Source organism: Sander vitreus, chromosome 2, assembly GCF_031162955.1.
Source record: "Sander vitreus isolate 19-12246 chromosome 2, sanVit1, whole genome shotgun sequence".
NCBI classification, from domain to species: domain Eukaryota; kingdom Metazoa; phylum Chordata; class Actinopteri; order Perciformes; family Percidae; genus Sander; species Sander vitreus.
In genome coordinates, this window is record NC_135856.1 from 34,849,821 (window position 1) to 34,867,496 (window position 17,676).

The 17,676-nt window shown below is 40.9% G+C and overlaps 1 protein-coding gene across 2 annotated transcripts; it reads right to left on the minus strand.

Annotated features, from left to right (window-relative positions):
* Nucleotides 1-344: 344 nt before the first annotated feature.
* naf1 (nuclear assembly factor 1 homolog (S. cerevisiae)) lies at nucleotides 345-14,829 on the minus strand. Of its 2 annotated transcripts, none has more exons than XM_078266940.1 (9): nucleotides 14,752-14,829; nucleotides 10,461-10,720; nucleotides 8,986-9,118; nucleotides 6,148-6,241; nucleotides 5,924-6,006; nucleotides 5,651-5,811; nucleotides 5,425-5,476; nucleotides 1,843-1,930; nucleotides 345-1,668 (listed from the first exon to the last, which is right to left on the minus strand). In XM_078266940.1, exons 2-9 carry the CDS (start codon nucleotides 10,718-10,720, stop codon nucleotides 1,283-1,285), a joined length of 1,257 nt encoding a protein of 418 aa, XP_078123066.1. In that variant the 5' UTR covers nucleotides 14,752-14,829; the 3' UTR covers nucleotides 345-1,282. The 2 variants fall into 2 exon arrangements, with proteins under 2 accessions (XP_078123066.1, XP_078123073.1); XM_078266947.1 differs by lacking the exon at nucleotides 14,752-14,829 and adding an exon at nucleotides 14,651-14,726.
* Between the last annotated feature and the right edge of the window lie 2,847 nt (nucleotides 14,830-17,676).

A 17,676-nucleotide genomic window follows, 5' to 3' on the forward strand; every position in this document is an offset into this window, starting at 1 on the left:
TCTCAAAGCTCTTATTTCTATCCCGAGGATAGAGGAGGGATCATCGAGGGGATATAGCCAAGGAAACACGAGAGCAGCCTTTCTGGAAGCTGTGCAGCTGAGGAGTTGCTAACGCCGCCCAAACAGCTGACGAATTCATGCGACGCTTCAGAGGAAAGGACATCTCATCCCTCTAAAACACATTTGCTCGTTTCCGCTCTGCTCCCATGATTTCCTCAGAAGGGAGGCAAGTGAAGGAGTCGGGGATGCAATTTAAGGGACATGAGATGCAGCTACTGTAAAGGAAGCTTTCCATAAATATCCTGTTGGCCAACTTAGCTGTCAAATAATGACACCAAAATCAGTCATGTGACCCTTGTTGGCTCAGGTGTCTTTACTGACATTCAAACATACAGCATTTCATTGAGATTCAGAAGAAGTTGTAGCATCTGTACATCTTACGCCTCGTTCACACACACACACACACACGGACTAAAAACAGCAGGCTCCCGCTTTTCTCTCAGATGTTGGGCATGTCATTTACAAACTTCTATTTTCTATTATATTATCATAGTATTTGCCATTACACTGGTGCAAGACGAAGTAGTTAATTTGCACACTTTCTCTCTTATAAAAGTCCTCCAAACATAGTAAAAGGATATATTCTAAAGAATCCACTAACCGTAACAAGCAGTTTTGTCTCCGTTTTGTTCAAAGTTCTTTTACCCAGTTGAGTTAGAATAGAAAATAACTATTTTGTGTTAAGTGGGGAAATCAAATAGTTGGCTGCATAAAGTTGAATGTTTCTCAACTCGGCCACTTTGTGCAGTTTGAGTCTCAAGTCGCAGCATGATTTTGAGGTTCACCTCACAATGAATGGCAGCCTGTTGCCTCTCCGGTGTTTCAGTGTGCATGTGTGCAGTTTCAGTGACAGTTGACAAAGAAAATGGTCACATTTACTTGGAATATGACAAATAGAAAAATACCATTTTGATCAGGGACTACTTCCCCTCAGAAGGACTAGATGTAAAAAAAAATATATATATATTTTAAAAAAATATTTAAAACTTAAAAACACTGCAGTGACAGAATATGTGATTGGTCTCATCATCAGTGGGCTCCATCAGCTACATTAAGAAAATGTTTTATTTTATAGTCAGTGATGGTACAGCTTGCTAAACACTGCTAATAAGCAGAGCCTTGTCCAGCTGTCTGACAGTCTACAAACATATTACATCTTCTTTTAACAAGATGAACCAAAACATCAACTCCCCAGCAGCTCAGTGTGTACTTGTAAAGAACATCACTGAGGGGGGGGAGGGGGTGGTGGTGGGGGGGGAGGGGGTGGGAGGTCAGAGAAGGGGACAGAGTTTGGTGGCCAAAGAGGAGAGGAGAAAGATGGATTGAAGAAAGAGGGAGGAGGGGGGGGGTACAGAGGGAAGTTGGGTGGGTGGAAAATGTGATGAGGGGGAGGTGGGTAGGGGCAGGGAGGGGGGAGGTACATGGGAGGGACATGCGTGTGTCTGGGTGGTGGGAGCATGTGTCTGGGTGGAGCGGTTGCGTGGCTAAACTGTGGCTGTTTATTCCTCGGGTTCTGGTGCCTGAGTGGAGCTCCTGCATGTCTTGGTGGGAAACCCCTGGCATTACGCTGCTGTAGCAAGGTGTTCTGGGGAACGTGGGCAGGATTATCTGGATGGGGGGAGAAAAACGTAAAGAAAAGTAAGAAAAAAGATCACATACTACGGGAAAGTTAACTAGTTTCAAATTTAGACTTTTTTCAGAGGGTAACAGTGTAGAACCATCCAAACAAGTCAGTAATTGAACTGAATACAGAATATACTTCCTGTTTACGTGTGCAAATACCTGTGTTGTTATTGTCCCTCTTCTTTCTGGAGTTCTTCCCTTTCCTCTTAGCTTCCTGTTCTTTCTCATCATCACTATAATCTAAAGCCTGGAGAGAAAAGAGAGGTTAAGAATAAGGGATGTTAAAAATTAACCATTTAACCGATTGGCCGATTACCAAAAAAAAGGAATTAAAACAGTGTGTTGCATGTTAAAAAAAGAAAAAAGGCTATGCAATCTATTTCATAACTGGCATGCTGTTTTTACACAGATCGACCTGTGGCTGGGCCATCTTGAATGGAAAATCCTGTTCCGCTATGAACGTGCACACAGATCACAAACACGGTCGGTCATTGAAGGAGCAGTGATAGCGGGTTTGGGTAGCCGTCGTTCCCAGTAACGTACTCGTATGACAGAGAGCACAGACTCAAGCTTGTGACTAGCATCTAAGTCATGACCAGCAAGCACCTTCTTAGAGCTGCTGCTGTAACGTTACAGTATCTTCCCAGACCTGCCAACCTTGAAGAAATTTTATGAGTACAACCCCCCCACTCCCGCGCGTGCGCACTCGACAGCCCGCCACCAATGTACGCTCCACGGTTGCCCACCCACCAGGGAGAAACCTATGAGATACCTAACACCATAATACATAATAGACACATGGTGTCTACAATCTGAAAATGTAGGTGGAGAGGGGGTAGATTATGATAGGCTACTATGAGTAGGTCATATTCCTGCATATTGTTACAAATATCAATTACATCACACACACAAAACTAGATATATGTAATTTATATTCAATACATTGTTTGGCTCATCACTACCTCCTAGATTACAATACATTATTACTGTGTAGAAGAATGGAGTGGATGAATGGCTGTAGGTGTACTGAAACTACACAAATGTTTTCTTATGTCCTGTCCAATTTTGTGCCCATATATTTGTTAGTCTAGCCAATAGAAGGCAGAGAGAGCTAATAAATAGGCCTAAGTACTTCTGTGTTAAAGATGAGAGTAAGACCAGGTTAACACATAGCCTTCTTCTGATTACTGAAGTAGTCAGAGTAATGATTTACTCATAAAGCAACTTTAAATAGGCCTAAAGCAACTACTAAAAAAACACAAAATTGAAGCCTGGCAGACACACGATTATAGGCTAATAAATAACATGGGTCAGATATTTTCAGATTTCAAAGGTTGACATTGCATTATGTCAGTTGCCATCACATTGGCCTAGCAAATAGCCCTACTGTATGCTATGCATCATTAACTGAGCTCGTAACAGCTGGACTCCCAGTTATGATGTCAAGGTCATTATTTATGTTCATAAATTCAAGTAGGCTAAAAAATAGCCTAACTGTTACCTTTATCTTACGTTAATCAGCACCTAGCCTGTCTAAAACCTTCTAGTTTTCTAGCCATTCCACCACTTTCTAACTGCCCCCTACTAATGGGAAGGATGGCGGGTGTGACAGGCTAGCCACTATGAACGTTTTTTTCTTATCATCCTTTTATTTTTAATATCATTATGTTTCGGAGGGTGGGAAGGGAGTATTTGCAAGTGTATGGTTGCAGCCTGGAGACCTCCTGTCTCATGCTCATCCCGTCTCATGCCTGGGCATGTCCAACGCTAAACTCAGATGTTCAGAATACAATGGTAAATTCAGATGTTATGAATAGCCTACGAAATCGTGAAATATTTTCTAAATTAAGTCACGGTTAAGTTAGCAGGCATGAGATGGGAAGTCTCCAGGCTGCAGCCATACCCGACTCAGTATTTGTGTGTGGGACTGCGTTCGTTACCTGTTGTCCCTTCCTGACTGATATCGATGCCTGTCTTGCACACGGTGCAGAACGTGTGATGAGGTAGCTTAGACATGTGGATTCAAGGCCATCTCTCCCGATAGCTGTCAAGAAATTGCTGTGGTTTCCAAACCTTTTTTTGAGGCGGTTCAGCCATGGCATACAAGCCTACAGTTATCCGGCCAGCCTAGCTTGCTTGAGGCACTGAATTTAATTAAACGTGCGAAGCATTTAGCTAGGAGGGGCAGGTGGGCGGAGGGTTAAAATGCAGCGCTCTGATTGGCCAAAAGCTTTTCACTCCACTTACACGTGTGGTCTAAGATTTCGGTCAACAGACTGGGCAATAAAGAAGTTTCAAACAGAGACAAGTTGTTCCGTGATAGTTTGTTCAAATGTATTATTGCTTGCAAGCAAGGAGATCAAGTTACACAGCACACGTATCTGAGTACAGTGGAAAAGATCTCAAAGTAGCACAAAAAGACAAGAGTATATGTATATATAGCAGAGGAACAGCATCCTGTTTTCTAAGGATGAAACCAGGAAATATCTTGCTATAGCAGGATGATAATCTGGGCGCACGCATCTGGGAGTCACTTCTCTTATGCAGTAATTTTTCATTGATGTCCGCAACATAACCTTTTCTGTCCAGACAGAAAAATCCCCTTATAGTCAACCCATGACCTTTCTGTCTGAACTAAAACATCCCATTACACACGCTGTGGCTCAGCGGCAGAATCAACGTCATATAGATTGCCTAGAAACTAAAACCGGCGAAATGAAAGATGCAACAAAATGCAGCAAAGAGCAGCGAATCGTACAAGCGTACTTAAGGGTCAAAATGCGTGCCGTGTAGGAAAAATGCGTACATGTTGGCAGGTCTGTCTTCCTTGAATATACGCTGCAGAAGCTCCGGCTCCCTCAATTTGTGGCACCAAGTGCTGAACGGCTTCTCCTCCCTTTTCCTCTATCGATGCCCAGTGCCATCGGTTTTTAACTCTTTTCTCAACCAAAGCTGTATCTTCTTTGATAAACTTTGCCTCCATTTTTTAGCCGCGTTATACCGTTACCACGGATACCACATTTACCAAATGATACTCATGTTTCTTGGCAAAGAGCCGTCCTAGTTTCCCTCCGATTGGCTAGAACTCGTTGGTCAGCCTAATACCATTGTTAGATAGAACTACGATGTTTGGTTAAACCCAGCGCATCAGAAACAAATCCCATGTGGACTTTTTAATTTATTTATTTTTCTAAAATAGTCATAGGCTGGAAATCCGGCACCACTCCGGAGTACTTTAAGCCCTGCAGGCAGACACACATCTGACAACCTCGCAGGTGGCTGAGGTGGACACTAACTCCGACGGCTGTGGACTTGTGTCGATCGCACAAGTGGTTCCAGGAAAGTGGCTGCACGTGTCCACAACAATGCACAACATCGCGACTGCTATAAGTCCACAGCGGTCTACGGACATGGAGTGCATAAAGTTTGTCCGATTGTCCTGGACATGTACTGGGACTCTGTTGCCTGCTGTAGGTTAATGATCGGTTAACGAGGGTCGGTTATCGGTCAGAAAATAAAATCCAATTAGCAGACCTATCAAGTATAGTTTAATAATAAAGAAAAATTAAATCTTATGAGCGTAGCGGAAGTTTAGATAAGTCTTAACATGTTCAGCTACAGCTGTCACTTTCTTCAGATTTACTTGTTTCGATCCTAATATGACTCTCAGTCTGTATGAACGCTGAACAGTCGTAACATTATCTACTAAATCTTCTAGAACATTCCTGTCTGGGTGCTCACCTCCTCTGGTGGTTCTTGGTCGTTCTTCCAGGATGCATCAGATCCCTTAAAACTGAAGGAAAACATGTTCACTTTAACACACAGTTAGGGTTGGTCAGAAACAAACTTCACATCATATCAAAATTGACTACTGCTCAACAAACTAATCATTATATTTGTCTAACTTTAATGTGTTCTATGCAACAACAACAAATATATAACTATACGTGTGTGTGCGTGCACTTACACTTTGAGCTGTTGTGTGAGGATGTATTTTGTGTACTCTTTGATGGCCGGTGTGTAATAAACAGTCAGTCCGTCCGTCAGCCCCTTGCTGCTTATCTCGTCTGCAGAGTTAAAACGTAAAACATACAGTGGACTGGACACTGGACCAAACACCTCAAACACCTAGAACACATAAAAAGGACATTACCATGTAGAAACCAACAGGATGCAAACAACCCGATAACATAAAACACAAGTAGACAATGATACAGACCGCGCCTGCTGGTCCACCCACCTTGCCAACAGCCAGCCTATCAGATCTAAAGATGATGCTGTCATCAGTCAGAGGGGGCGTGTCTTTCAGAGACTGGATTATAACTGCAGACAGCAAAAGTGTGGTTAAAGACACATTAAAAGCCTCTACTTACATCATCCTCTACCTGAGAAGAGTTGAGTTTTTCCAGTTCTTTAGGAATCAGAGTTGCAGTGTGACATTAGCATGTGTGTGTGTATATTTACCAAGTTGCTGTATAATACTGGAGATTGTTCCTACAGGCTGCAGTTCTGCGTCTTCTGGTAATGACACTGACACCTCCTCCACTGCCGGCAGCTCCTACACACAAACAGTGTGGATTAGAGATAGAAGATAGATTATAAAGACAGTAGCGCTCGTGTTTACATTCGGGCACCATCTTAGAAAACAGTCCACTAACCACAAACACAGCGTTCGTGATTCGACTGCTCATGCTAAGATGGTGCCCAAATGTAAACACGAACGCAACTGTCTTCACAATCTATCTTTTTAATAAACCGTCTGTACACTTACAAAGTTCTCAATGCTTTGGTTTGCATGTAGGGACCCTCATTATGCTACTGTTTAAGTATGGTGCTATTTTGAGCCTTGTTAGTGGTAGAAAATAGTGATTTACCAAGTGCCCCGAAAGCCAGCGTTAGCAGCTAATCACTGGTTTGCGGTAGCTTGTTTAAAGCTAGAGATGCATTCGATTAGCATGAAAACATGTCCCAGAGAACGTTCGACTCGGTACAAATACAGAACAGAACCCCTAGGTTCATTTTGCGCCGGAATTGTCCTTTAAATAATGAATATCTGCCGATACCAAGTCCCTGTCCGACACTTACAAAACTAAGACTAATACACAGTTACTGAAATACTCCAAGTCTTACATTTAACTTACTGCAGCAACTTAGTCTTTTCTTTCAACACCAAAACAGTTCTCTTTAGGATCACAGCAAACCCCTAACCAAAAACTAAACAGTCTCAAAGTCACTTAGTGACACCTCTTGTGCTTAATAGTCAACCTTTGATTTTCAACTTATGTTTCAACTTTTATCTCGGCTTCAGGGAATAACAGCCTGTAAGCGCGGTGGTTTCCTGGTGGAATCACAGAAGTGTGGAGTATTGGAGTAATCGGCTTCTGTAAAACGGATGACTAAGAAATACAGACTTTTTTCCTCCAAGGGCTGGCAAGCTACGAGACTTTGCGCAGACTAGAGGTCGACCGATATGGGTTTTCTCTGGCCGATGCCGATCTTTAGAAATCAGGGTCAGCCGACGGCCGATAAATGCTGCCGATTTATTTTGGCCGATATGTGCTTGTTTTTAAACCTCTATTTGAAAGATAAAATGTAACACAAATATACACAGAATTTCTCAACAAAAACATTTATTGAACACTTCACCAATCTACACTTGTATACTTCAATTAAAAATGTATAAATGTAAAAACATACTGTATATTGTATAAATAATGTATGAAAATTATATTAAATAAACGAAACAGGTAAGAAGAAAATAAACTTTTCAATGAAAAAATAAAGTTTAGTGCACTTGGCAGCATTTATTAAACTTCTGAGAATACAAATCTGCAAGCTTCACAGAAAGTGACATGTTATTATTAATCTCAACACTATTTCCTCCTAACTCCTGTTGAATCACATAAGACTAGGGCTATCTAAAGTCAATTCTTGTTCACCTTGTTTGTTAGATCATTGTTCATTTGTTGAAGTGTTTTATCTGTGTTTTGGGGATCATACTGTTACATGTCCTGTTTCACTCATTAGGATCTTATCTGAGCAGATTTCTGTCATTCAAACAACTCTTAGTTGTACTTTAAAACTCGTCCAGCCAATTTAATAAAATTAAGGGTTTTATTCGTGCTCGAGTCCATAGATGCAGTTAATGGATACAGGCACGGAGAACTGAAAGCTCCGTTAGCAGCGATTAGCAGCGATTAGCTCCGTTATAGGAGTGGATGAGACTGCCACGGACAGGGGTAACAACCAGACTGATAAATGACATTTACACAATCACACAAACACTCGAGGAATGCTGCAAACATTTGACAGCCAGTACGAATTGCCTGGGAGAACATACGTGTCACAAACGGCAATTCCACAACTGTACAACAGCGTGAAAGACGACATACTAAAAGGAGATCAAAGACATATTGCGGATATTTAAAATGTCTTCCAGTTCCAGTGTTAAATATTCTTTAGAAATAAACGTTTATTGATCTTTGAAAAGGTGTACCTGCATTTTTATGCCATTATCATTATATTAGATGAAAATGGTCTCGGAACAACAATATTATCGTTTATCGCAATAATTTCTTGGACAATTTATCATCCAGCAAAATTTGTTATCGTGACAGGCCTAACTAATAGTAATTTAAAGATGTGGTAGCATTGGATCTGGATGGGAAGGATAACTCTGGGAGTTGGAAGGGGTGTGTCGTGATTCTGCCTTCTCACTCCGCGACACTCTTTCATGGAGCGTCGCAATTTCGGTTTCATATCGCACATCGTTACAGCCCTAATGTCCGTATATAGTTTGTTGGTTCACTTCCTATATTTGGGTCGGATTGCGTTCTCACCTGAAGTGAACCGAACTCCAGAGCACATGGAAGCTACAGCTGATTATGATGGACATGCTCTGTTGCAGAGGTGCTGATGCTGCCTCCATGCCCATGTATTTCAGCAATCTCTGCACTCGGTGAAACATGAGCAGAGGATATTAAAGATCATGAAATTTTAGCAGCGGCACACTGCTGCAGAATGAGTAAAGGAGAAACACTGGGTTCCGTGTTGGTTTCGCTTTGTTACAGCCTGATCAAAACAAATGTTTTAACTAGTTGTAATTTGGAGGAACACCATCTGAATGTGGATGATGCAGCTTGGTGTTTCGGGTCTTTGATCATAAGACACCCTCACCTGAGTGACCCAACCGGGCATTATTAGTCCCTTGCCTGTGTCCGAGCGCCACACTACACCATGGATCTCTTAATCAAACATTTAAAATAACAGCTGAAGTCTTCAAACATACAATAAGTGACTGACCTCGAGCAGGACTTCATCCCTGGTTTTGATCGGTGCCGGTTGGCTGAAACCCTCATCATCATCCTCCTCAAAAACAGGGGCAGAGGGAGAAGAGGAGGATGAGGACGAAGAGGAGGAGGAGGAAGAGCTGTCACTGGGGACAGGGAAGAGCATCAGAGTCGGTTATTTGTTTCCATTCCTGTACTTTAACCAGCATGTTTAGTCGTAATACATCAACAATAAGCCTTGTGTCAAACTGTGTGTGTGTGTGTGTGTGTGTGTGTTAGGGCTGGCCGATACGGAACAAGGTCTTAGGTCACGTCTCTCACCTACGTCTCACTCCCTCTTCCTCTCCTTGCAGTTCTCCTACTCATGGAAATGCTCATTTAAATTCCAAAACAGAACGTTAGCAGCGGAAACACTGAGGAGAACTTGTGAGCGAGTGGGGCTGGGTTTGAGCACAAACTGTATCAACAGAAACAGTACAACGTCCCGATCATTTATTTGCTGCCGATAGTTGATGAGCCATTTAAAATGAGTGAAATCACCCGATCAGGGTATTTTGGGCGGCCGATCAATTTTCCCCACATCGATCTTTTTCCCCGCAGAGAAGACGGCTGGAGTCCATCCGAAATTTAATGGTTAGTATTATGAATTTATTACCAGTATTTATTCAGGGTTTTTCCTGCATAGAATTTGGCACCAATTTGAATGACAGAAATCTGCTCATGGTACGTTAGCGTGCTAAGTTGATGCTTTCTCTGCGGAGTGCAGACTGATTTGCTCTCGCGAGTCACGTGACCAAATAGCAGCCTTTGCGATTAGGAATTTGCGTTTTAACATATCGCGATATTATTGCAAATGCAATTAATCGTTCAGCCCTAGACTGTGGGCAGATTTTTTGTGATTTATAAGCAACCTGTTTCTTTCAGATTGTCACGTTACTGAGAATACAGCTATTAGAAGGTACTAAATGAAGTCGAAGCTAACTGACAGCTAACATAAACTTTAGCTGTCTCCATGAAGCTCCCAGCTAAGCTCCTACAACTCGCGACGCAGTTAGGAAACCAGAACGAGCTAACTATTGATAACATAAGCATTTGGGCTCGGTCGATTTTAAAGTAATGTTAAAACTATTTTGCATCCTTCTTCCGATTTCCAGCCGCAGCCGGTCACTCCCCCCTTGTGCTAATGTTATAGCTCCGTGATCTTAAGACCTCACAATGCCTTGTGTTTCTCACTCCCGCTTACTTATTGTTCAGACGTGACATGACAAAAGCATTCGTTTTCACATGCGGGTAGGCCAAGGCGAGAAGAGGGAGATTAGCTAACGTTAGTCAAAATATTTATAAAAATAAAAAAATAAAAAAAATCACATTCAAATAATAATTTCAGCATTCGAATAGTATTGATTTTTATACTATTCAAATTATATTCGACTTCAGGAATTCGTTCCAACAGCCCTAGTGAGTGTGTGTGTGTGTGTGTATGTGTACCTGTCTGAATCCCCTGACTCATCGTCGTCACAGTCCTCCGTCTTAGACACACTGTGTACAGGAAGCGTTGCTGCTGGCGAGTCTGTGTGTACATCTCCTGTTTCCTCTGGTTTTGTTTCTGTATTTGATGATGTGTCTGCATTGGCAGGGGTTACGATGAGATTTTCTAGTTGCGTTGTCATGGTAACCTCCATCTCCTCTTCCCCCTCCTTGTGCACTGGTAACACGTGGCCATTCTCCACTGATAATTTTTCCTCCATCTGAAATGTACACATTTTAAATCTTTGAAAGCTGGTCTTCAGATAAAAAGATCCACAGATCATTTTACCTTTATTAACCCTGCCAGAGGCACTAGTGCTGTGGATTATATTCAAACTTACAAAGCTTTATCTAATGCTGCATTCATGCAGGCGCCGGCACTAATGACTTCTCAATAAGGCTGAGCAATTTTATCGATTCTGCGATATAAATCGATATCCCCCCCCCCCAGAAAGTATCGATTTTTAAGCCGCTTGCTGCACTTTTTAACTCTTGTTAATTGCAATACTGCACTTTATTTACTTTTCAAAGGCTTGTAAGCTTTCAATAAATGGAGCTAATTTTCTCAACACATCTTTGATTCAATTTGTCCAGCATTTGCAAGCTGTACACTCTCTGTCCAGTCAGAGACATATATTGATGTTTTTAGTTTTCAGTTCAATTAATTAAATCCAAGTAAATGGAACACTCACAAGATGTCACCAAAATCCCTGTCCCCTTTAAATCTTTCAGAAAATAGTGTATCGAATTATATTGAATCGTATCGTTGGCTAAATATCGTGATATATATCGTATCGTGAGCTGAATATCGTGTATCATATCGTATCGTGAGATTAGTGTATCGCTACAGCCCTACTTCTCAACTCACTTGTATTCACGTACCCGTGAATGCCCCCTCAAGTCGGAACAGCTCAGGAAGTCGGCGAAGATTTCCAAATAATTCTATCTGCTGGAGCACAGTACTTCAGGACACACAAACTACAAAAAACACCCTTACAACAGTTGTAGTTTAGTTAGGTTCAGCTGCCAGAACAACTTGGTTACAGGCGTGTCATGTAATGAAGTGGGTGTGTCTTGAATTTGTATTTTGTTTGTTTTTATGACTTGTCTTCTGTGTCAATGCTAGGGCTGTGACTATAACCGCATCACGGCAATACCAGCGGTGACGCAACACTACCGCACTCACCGCATCTTTACTCTTTACTCTGCAACTGACTAGCTAGCAGTGCTTACCTAGGTACTGGGCATGTGCAACTCCCAACAAAGATGGAACACTCTGTAACTAAAACAGAGAGCTCAACACACAGGGTGAAAAGAGGAGCTGCAGCAATGTGCAGTACAACGAAAATAGTGTTTTTGAAAGTTAAACACATAAACCTATTCTGGTACAACCTCTAAATACAATTATGAACCTGAAAATGAGCACAATATGAGCACTTTAAGTTTCACGTCTCTTGAGCTTTGCACAAGCTTTGACAGTCTATTAAAGCTATAGTGCGTCGTTTCTTTTGCCCCCATGAGGATAAGTAACAACAACACATGATACAAGCCCCCCTTCCCCTTCTCCATGCAGTTGCTAGTAGGGCTGAACGATTTCTGAAAATAATCTAATTGCGATTTTTTTCAAAAATATTGCGATTGCGATTTAATATGCGATTTTTTTAAGCTCTTTATCTTCTGTATTATTCAACAAAGACAAGCAATACATAATTGTATAGTATGAACACACAAGATTAGATAGATTAAACAGCTGGAGGCCAGGCCTGAATGTGATGATGAAATGAGGTGATGCAGGAATTTATATGAATGACATCTTTTATTTAACTACTTCAGTCACAGTAGTATACTGAGCACTGACCAAGCTTGGTGTAAACATATATGAAAGTCAGAAACAAATCACACAAACTAAAGTGCAGATTGCAGAAATATAAAAACAAAGATGTGGCTTTACCACACTTAGTAGTATTTAGATTATTTAATTATTATTTACTGTAATAAACATATAAACATTTGCATTGCACTTTTTAAACACTTTTGAACTTTACCAGACAGTTAAATAAGTAAAAATATAGTATATACAATGGTGTATTTTTTTTTTTTTTACAGCGCACACAGGGGAGCTGCCTCCAGCCCCTCCCTCCCCTCATGAAGTTGCGTGCAGCGTGCATGACAGCATCAACGTTGAACTCAGAGACAGAGAGGCTATCGTTACGTTAGTAGTAGCATGCTGCTGCTGGTCTCGTCTTGGGATTAACTGTACTAATAAAACCATTGAAACAACGCAGCCACGCTGCTGTGAAAGCTCCCCGAATGTCATCTAACAGAGTCTGGTTGTTACCCCTCCCCGCGGCATTCTCCTCCACTCCATAGCTTTATAACGGAGCTAGCTAACTGGAGCTAACCGCTAATCAGAGCTAATCGTTGCTAACCGAGCCTTCAGTTCTGCTTGCCTGTATCCATTAACTGCATGTATGGACTCGAGCCCGAATAAAACCCTTACATTTTATTAAAATGGCTGTTAACGTTTTAAACTACAACTCAGAGTTGTTTGAATGACAGAAATCTGCTCAAGGTACGGTGTACGTTTGCGTGCTAAGTTGATGCTTTCTCTGCAGAGTGCAGACTGATTTGCTCTCGCGAGTCACGTGACCAAATCGCAGCCTTTGCGATTAGGAAATCGCGTTTTAACATATCGCGATATTATTGCAAATGCAATTAATCGTTCAGCCCTAGTTGCTAGTACGCAAGGAGGACACGGAGGATTAAATAACATGGACTCTTCAGAAGAGGTAATTATCTTCACTTAACTTCACAGTTAGCATAGTTTTTTAGCTCCTGCTTCAGAGCAGGGTCTTTTCCCTTTTCCTAGGTGTACTTGATTGGTCGAACTTATAAGTCACGCCCACTGCCACAACTCGGAAACTTGCAGACAGAGCAACAACGGGACATTTTTAACAATTTTCACCATCTTATTCATCATTAAATTCACTTCTGACAACGTTTTAGGTGAGAAATTAACTGTTTAGATTTCGAACATAGGCAGTCTTGCGAAAATTGATGCCGAATTGACAATTTGCGTCAAAGTTTTCGCAGTTCAGAAGCTCCATCAAGTGAGGCGACAGCCAGCAAGCGCCTGCCCCGGCTTCTAGCTCGTCGCTCGGCCAGTCATGCTCAGACACCTCGCGGTAAGCTGGAGGTCTCTCAGACCGCTCTCGTAAATAAGAGGCTTTTTTATTTCGCCGTTGACGGTTCGTTTGTTTAAATAGCACAACACATGTCCATCATAAGATTAACGGGAACCTGTGGTTAACTGTCTTTTCGGAGTTAAACTCCACAAGCGTGTCCTGGGCCGTCTCTCACACTCACACACACACACACACAGTCTGTTCCGAGTATAATAAAGCCCCGTCTGTGTTGAGCAAAACATTACCTGAATTACTACGAGAATGGACGGGCATTTAATATAGGAAAAGTGCACAAGTATTAGCATCATTTGTTGTTGTATGTGGCGCTAAGGTCTAGTGACGATGCTATAAAGACCGTCGCCGTGCGTGCGTCACTCCCTTACCCCTCCTACCAGTCCCTATGGCCACTTGGCCAGTGGGAATGCAAACGGAAAAAAAGATTTTGGGGGAGAGTAGTTCTTAGAACTGCTTAGAAGTGTACTTTTTCTCTAAAAAGTACAAGTACTATCCGGTCGGAAAGCACCCATCTACGTGATGATGATGAAGCAGGATAATCGAAGGGTGCTCAGTTTTTAATTTAGCTAAGGGCCCATTCAATGTAATAGTAAGATACACTGTCCAGTTTGAATACTGTACTTGCTGTTAATGCAGTGTAAAATAAACGTTTAGCTAAAGTCATATGAAAAGTTACGTTAAGTTAACCCTTAACACGAAGGTATAGCTAGGTAAACTAACTGTTTTCCCCATTTATTTTCAAACTAACGTTTATCAGCATTGGAATTAATGTATGTTGCAAAACCACATATCACAAATAAGTTGACGGAGAAAAATTAACGTCATAGTTCGAACAAACTAAAACAGAAGAAAGGAGTTACGTTAGCTAACTTTATTTAACGTTATATCCACGCTAGCACGGTCGGCTAACGAGCTAACCACGGCCAAAAGCATTGAATTTAGGTTACGCACCGGACTAAACAGCCGCGAGCCAGCATGAGCACAGAGACTCCTTTCCAGCGAATTCCATAAACATGTCAGCAAAGTAACAATACGTTTGTTAAAAGTAATACCTGTTTGTTGGTGAGGCTACTGGATCTGTGCAGCAGAGAACCTCATGAAACTCCTGGCCAGTTTAAGCTCCACCAAAATGAACCAAACTACTTCCGTTATCAACCTCCAAAATGAAAGCTTCATAGAAGATTTTGTTTAAAATCCCTTCTAAACGACAACAAACTACAATGAAAACATACAATACAATGAGACATGATGGCAAGGGCAATTTTATTTTATTATTTTTATTTTAAGGTTGGCATTTTGATAGCCTGTAGTAGGTGTAACATTAGACAGTCATTTGACAGTAACAAAATATGCGTCTTGGTTTTATTATACATCACATTGTAACGCCTATACATTGTTGAATTATGTATGGAAAAAAGTATAGTTGACACCTACCTTAATTACATTAACGTGCCAAATTAGTTTTACATTTTATTCTGAAAGCTAAAGGTAAATTCCGGTGATAATCGTTTTTCTTTGTGAGCTTGACCCTTTTCCATCCCCAGGCATGGCTGTATTAAGAGAACGTCCCCAGGTCCAAAACTGTCTATGGTCCACACGTGGGGTTGTGTTTTTCCGGGTGTGCGCACGGCTGTTACGCAGTCTAGCAACTTGCAGTTAGTGCGTCCATTTACATCCATTTACATACATTAGAGACACACACACACACACACACACACACACACACACACACACACACACACACACACACAGGTCTATATGTTTAAATGTGATAACTGCATGGATGTGGTGGACGAAATATTCAAATCTACTTAAATAAAATTAGTAACACCACAATTTGAAAATACTCAATTACAAGTAAAAGTCCTGCATTCAAACAATATTAATCATGGAAACACCCGTTTTTTGCTGTTTTGGTTATCTTGTTAATGTAGCCCATGTACTGGATGTGTAACAGTGGTCAAGACAGAGGCGCAATGTTGAATTTTTCTTCTTTTCTTTATTTTTCCTTTGGAAAACAAATCAGAACATTGTCTTCAGGCTTTAGTGTACACATTTACAGCATTTTTAGAAAACTGATATACTGGGTGAAGTAGTTTGTACACTGCACCTACCCGATCAAAAGTATACAGCTTCTCTGATCAGGTAGGGAAGCAACGTGAGACTACACGCAGCAGATCTGTAGTACACCAAATGGCCAAGGGTGGCTCCATTCACAACTATTAACCAAGGTTGTTCATTTGTTTTTTGGCGAAAATCATATATAACAATACACTACATTTTTAACTCTGTTACATATGGATGCTCTATATTATGTCGTATTTCATTAACAGCAGATACTGTATATGGATGTGTCCAATGTCAATGTCAAATTAATTTATTTAGCACATTAAAACAACTTTGGTTGACCAATGTGCTGAGCAAGGTAAAATATCAAATACAGAATTATCATGTAAAACACATTGTTACAAATAACATGAAACAACAAAACACATTAAAAGACATTTGATGCCCAGCAGACTCAGCTAGGACCAAAGGCCAGAGTAAAAAGGTGTGTCTTTAGCAGGGACTTAAAGGTGTCCTGCCACACGTATTCCATTACTTTGTGGTAATGTCTGAAGTTCTACCATGGACTGTGTAACATTTTTTGTGGAAAAAATGCCATGGTTATGTTACCAGCCTCAGACCTAGGGGAATCTGGGCAGGTACAAAGTCACAGGCTGGATAGCACTGTGGGTTGGAAAGAAGTGGAGATAGTTACCAACAAAATAAGTGATCAATCTGTATTCATATTGTGGAGCAATTCGCTCTTGAAATACAAAAAACAAAAAACAGACAGGATTTATAGTCCATCCCTGTTTAGTAAACCAGCCGAATTACCGTGGGATTTATCAAACTGAATAAATCCCGCCCGAAAAAACTGTTTTGCTAACTCCATCGTGTTGTAGTAAGACATCTGCTGAAAAAGTTATTGTATTCATTAGCATGATTACCATACTGTTCAGTTCAAAAACATCCAAAACACCAAAGTACGAAGACATAGGAACCAGACGCAAGCTTTTATTTTGAAAAGTCGAAGCTCTGGGACGGCACCAGCCAGGAGGGCGTGAGACGGGAGCATAGACTGTATAGACTGTATATACATATATATGTATATATATATATATATATATATTAGGGCTGTCAATCGATTAAAAAAATTAATCTAATTAATTACATACTCTGTGATTAATTAATCTAAATTAATCACATACATAATTTTTGCCCAGTGCCTTAACCGATACTTTTTAAGAAAGTTAAAAAGAAAAAAAAAGAATGGTACTAAACAACAGTCGGCAACATTAAAGAACGGCTTGTTCATTGCTAGGCCATATGGTCAAATTTAAATGATTTAATAATAATGTAATCACTATAACAATAACTTATTTCACTAGAAAATTGCTGTTGAATGAGAAAACCAACCACCAGATGGGAAAAGGGCCTTTAACAACAACTTTGAATGCACCACGACGCTGTAGGTTATCAGTTTCATTGAACGCACCATCTGTGTTTTTCTGACAACGGCAGATGCACATTGCATCCCGGTGTTGAATCCTCTACAGTGAAATACAGTCACACTTTACACCGTTTAGCGTTAGCTGTCAGCATTTTAACCGTGTTTAATCTAGCTACTAGCTAGCGGTAGGCTAACGTTAGCTGCTGCGATGTTTCTGTTTCCTGTAACGCCTGTTTCAGAGCATCAGAGAGAAGCGCAGACATATCAGTGGCACCGAAATGAGGCGCCGAAATCCGCGTTGCTATTCGGTCTGGTAGATGCAGGTCGTGAAGTGTATGTCAATGGTATATTTTCTCAGATTAATTAATCGAAATTAACGCGTTATTTTGACAGCCCTAATATATATATATATATATATATATATATATATATATGTATATATATATATATATATATTAATTTAATATACAGTCTATGGACG

Coding starts and splice junctions, on each gene's coding strand:
- naf1 (XM_078266940.1), bottom strand. CDS start 10,720: ATGGAGGAAAAATTATCAGTGGAGAATGGCCACGTGTTACCAGTGCAC. Junction 9,119..10,460: donor GAGTCAGGGGATTCAGACAG/GTACACATACAC, acceptor CCCTGTCCCCAG/TGACAGCTCTTCCTCCTCCT. Junction 6,007..6,147: donor CAGTATTATACAGCAACTTG/GTAAATATACAC, acceptor TGCTGTCTGCAG/TTATAATCCAGTCTCTGAAA.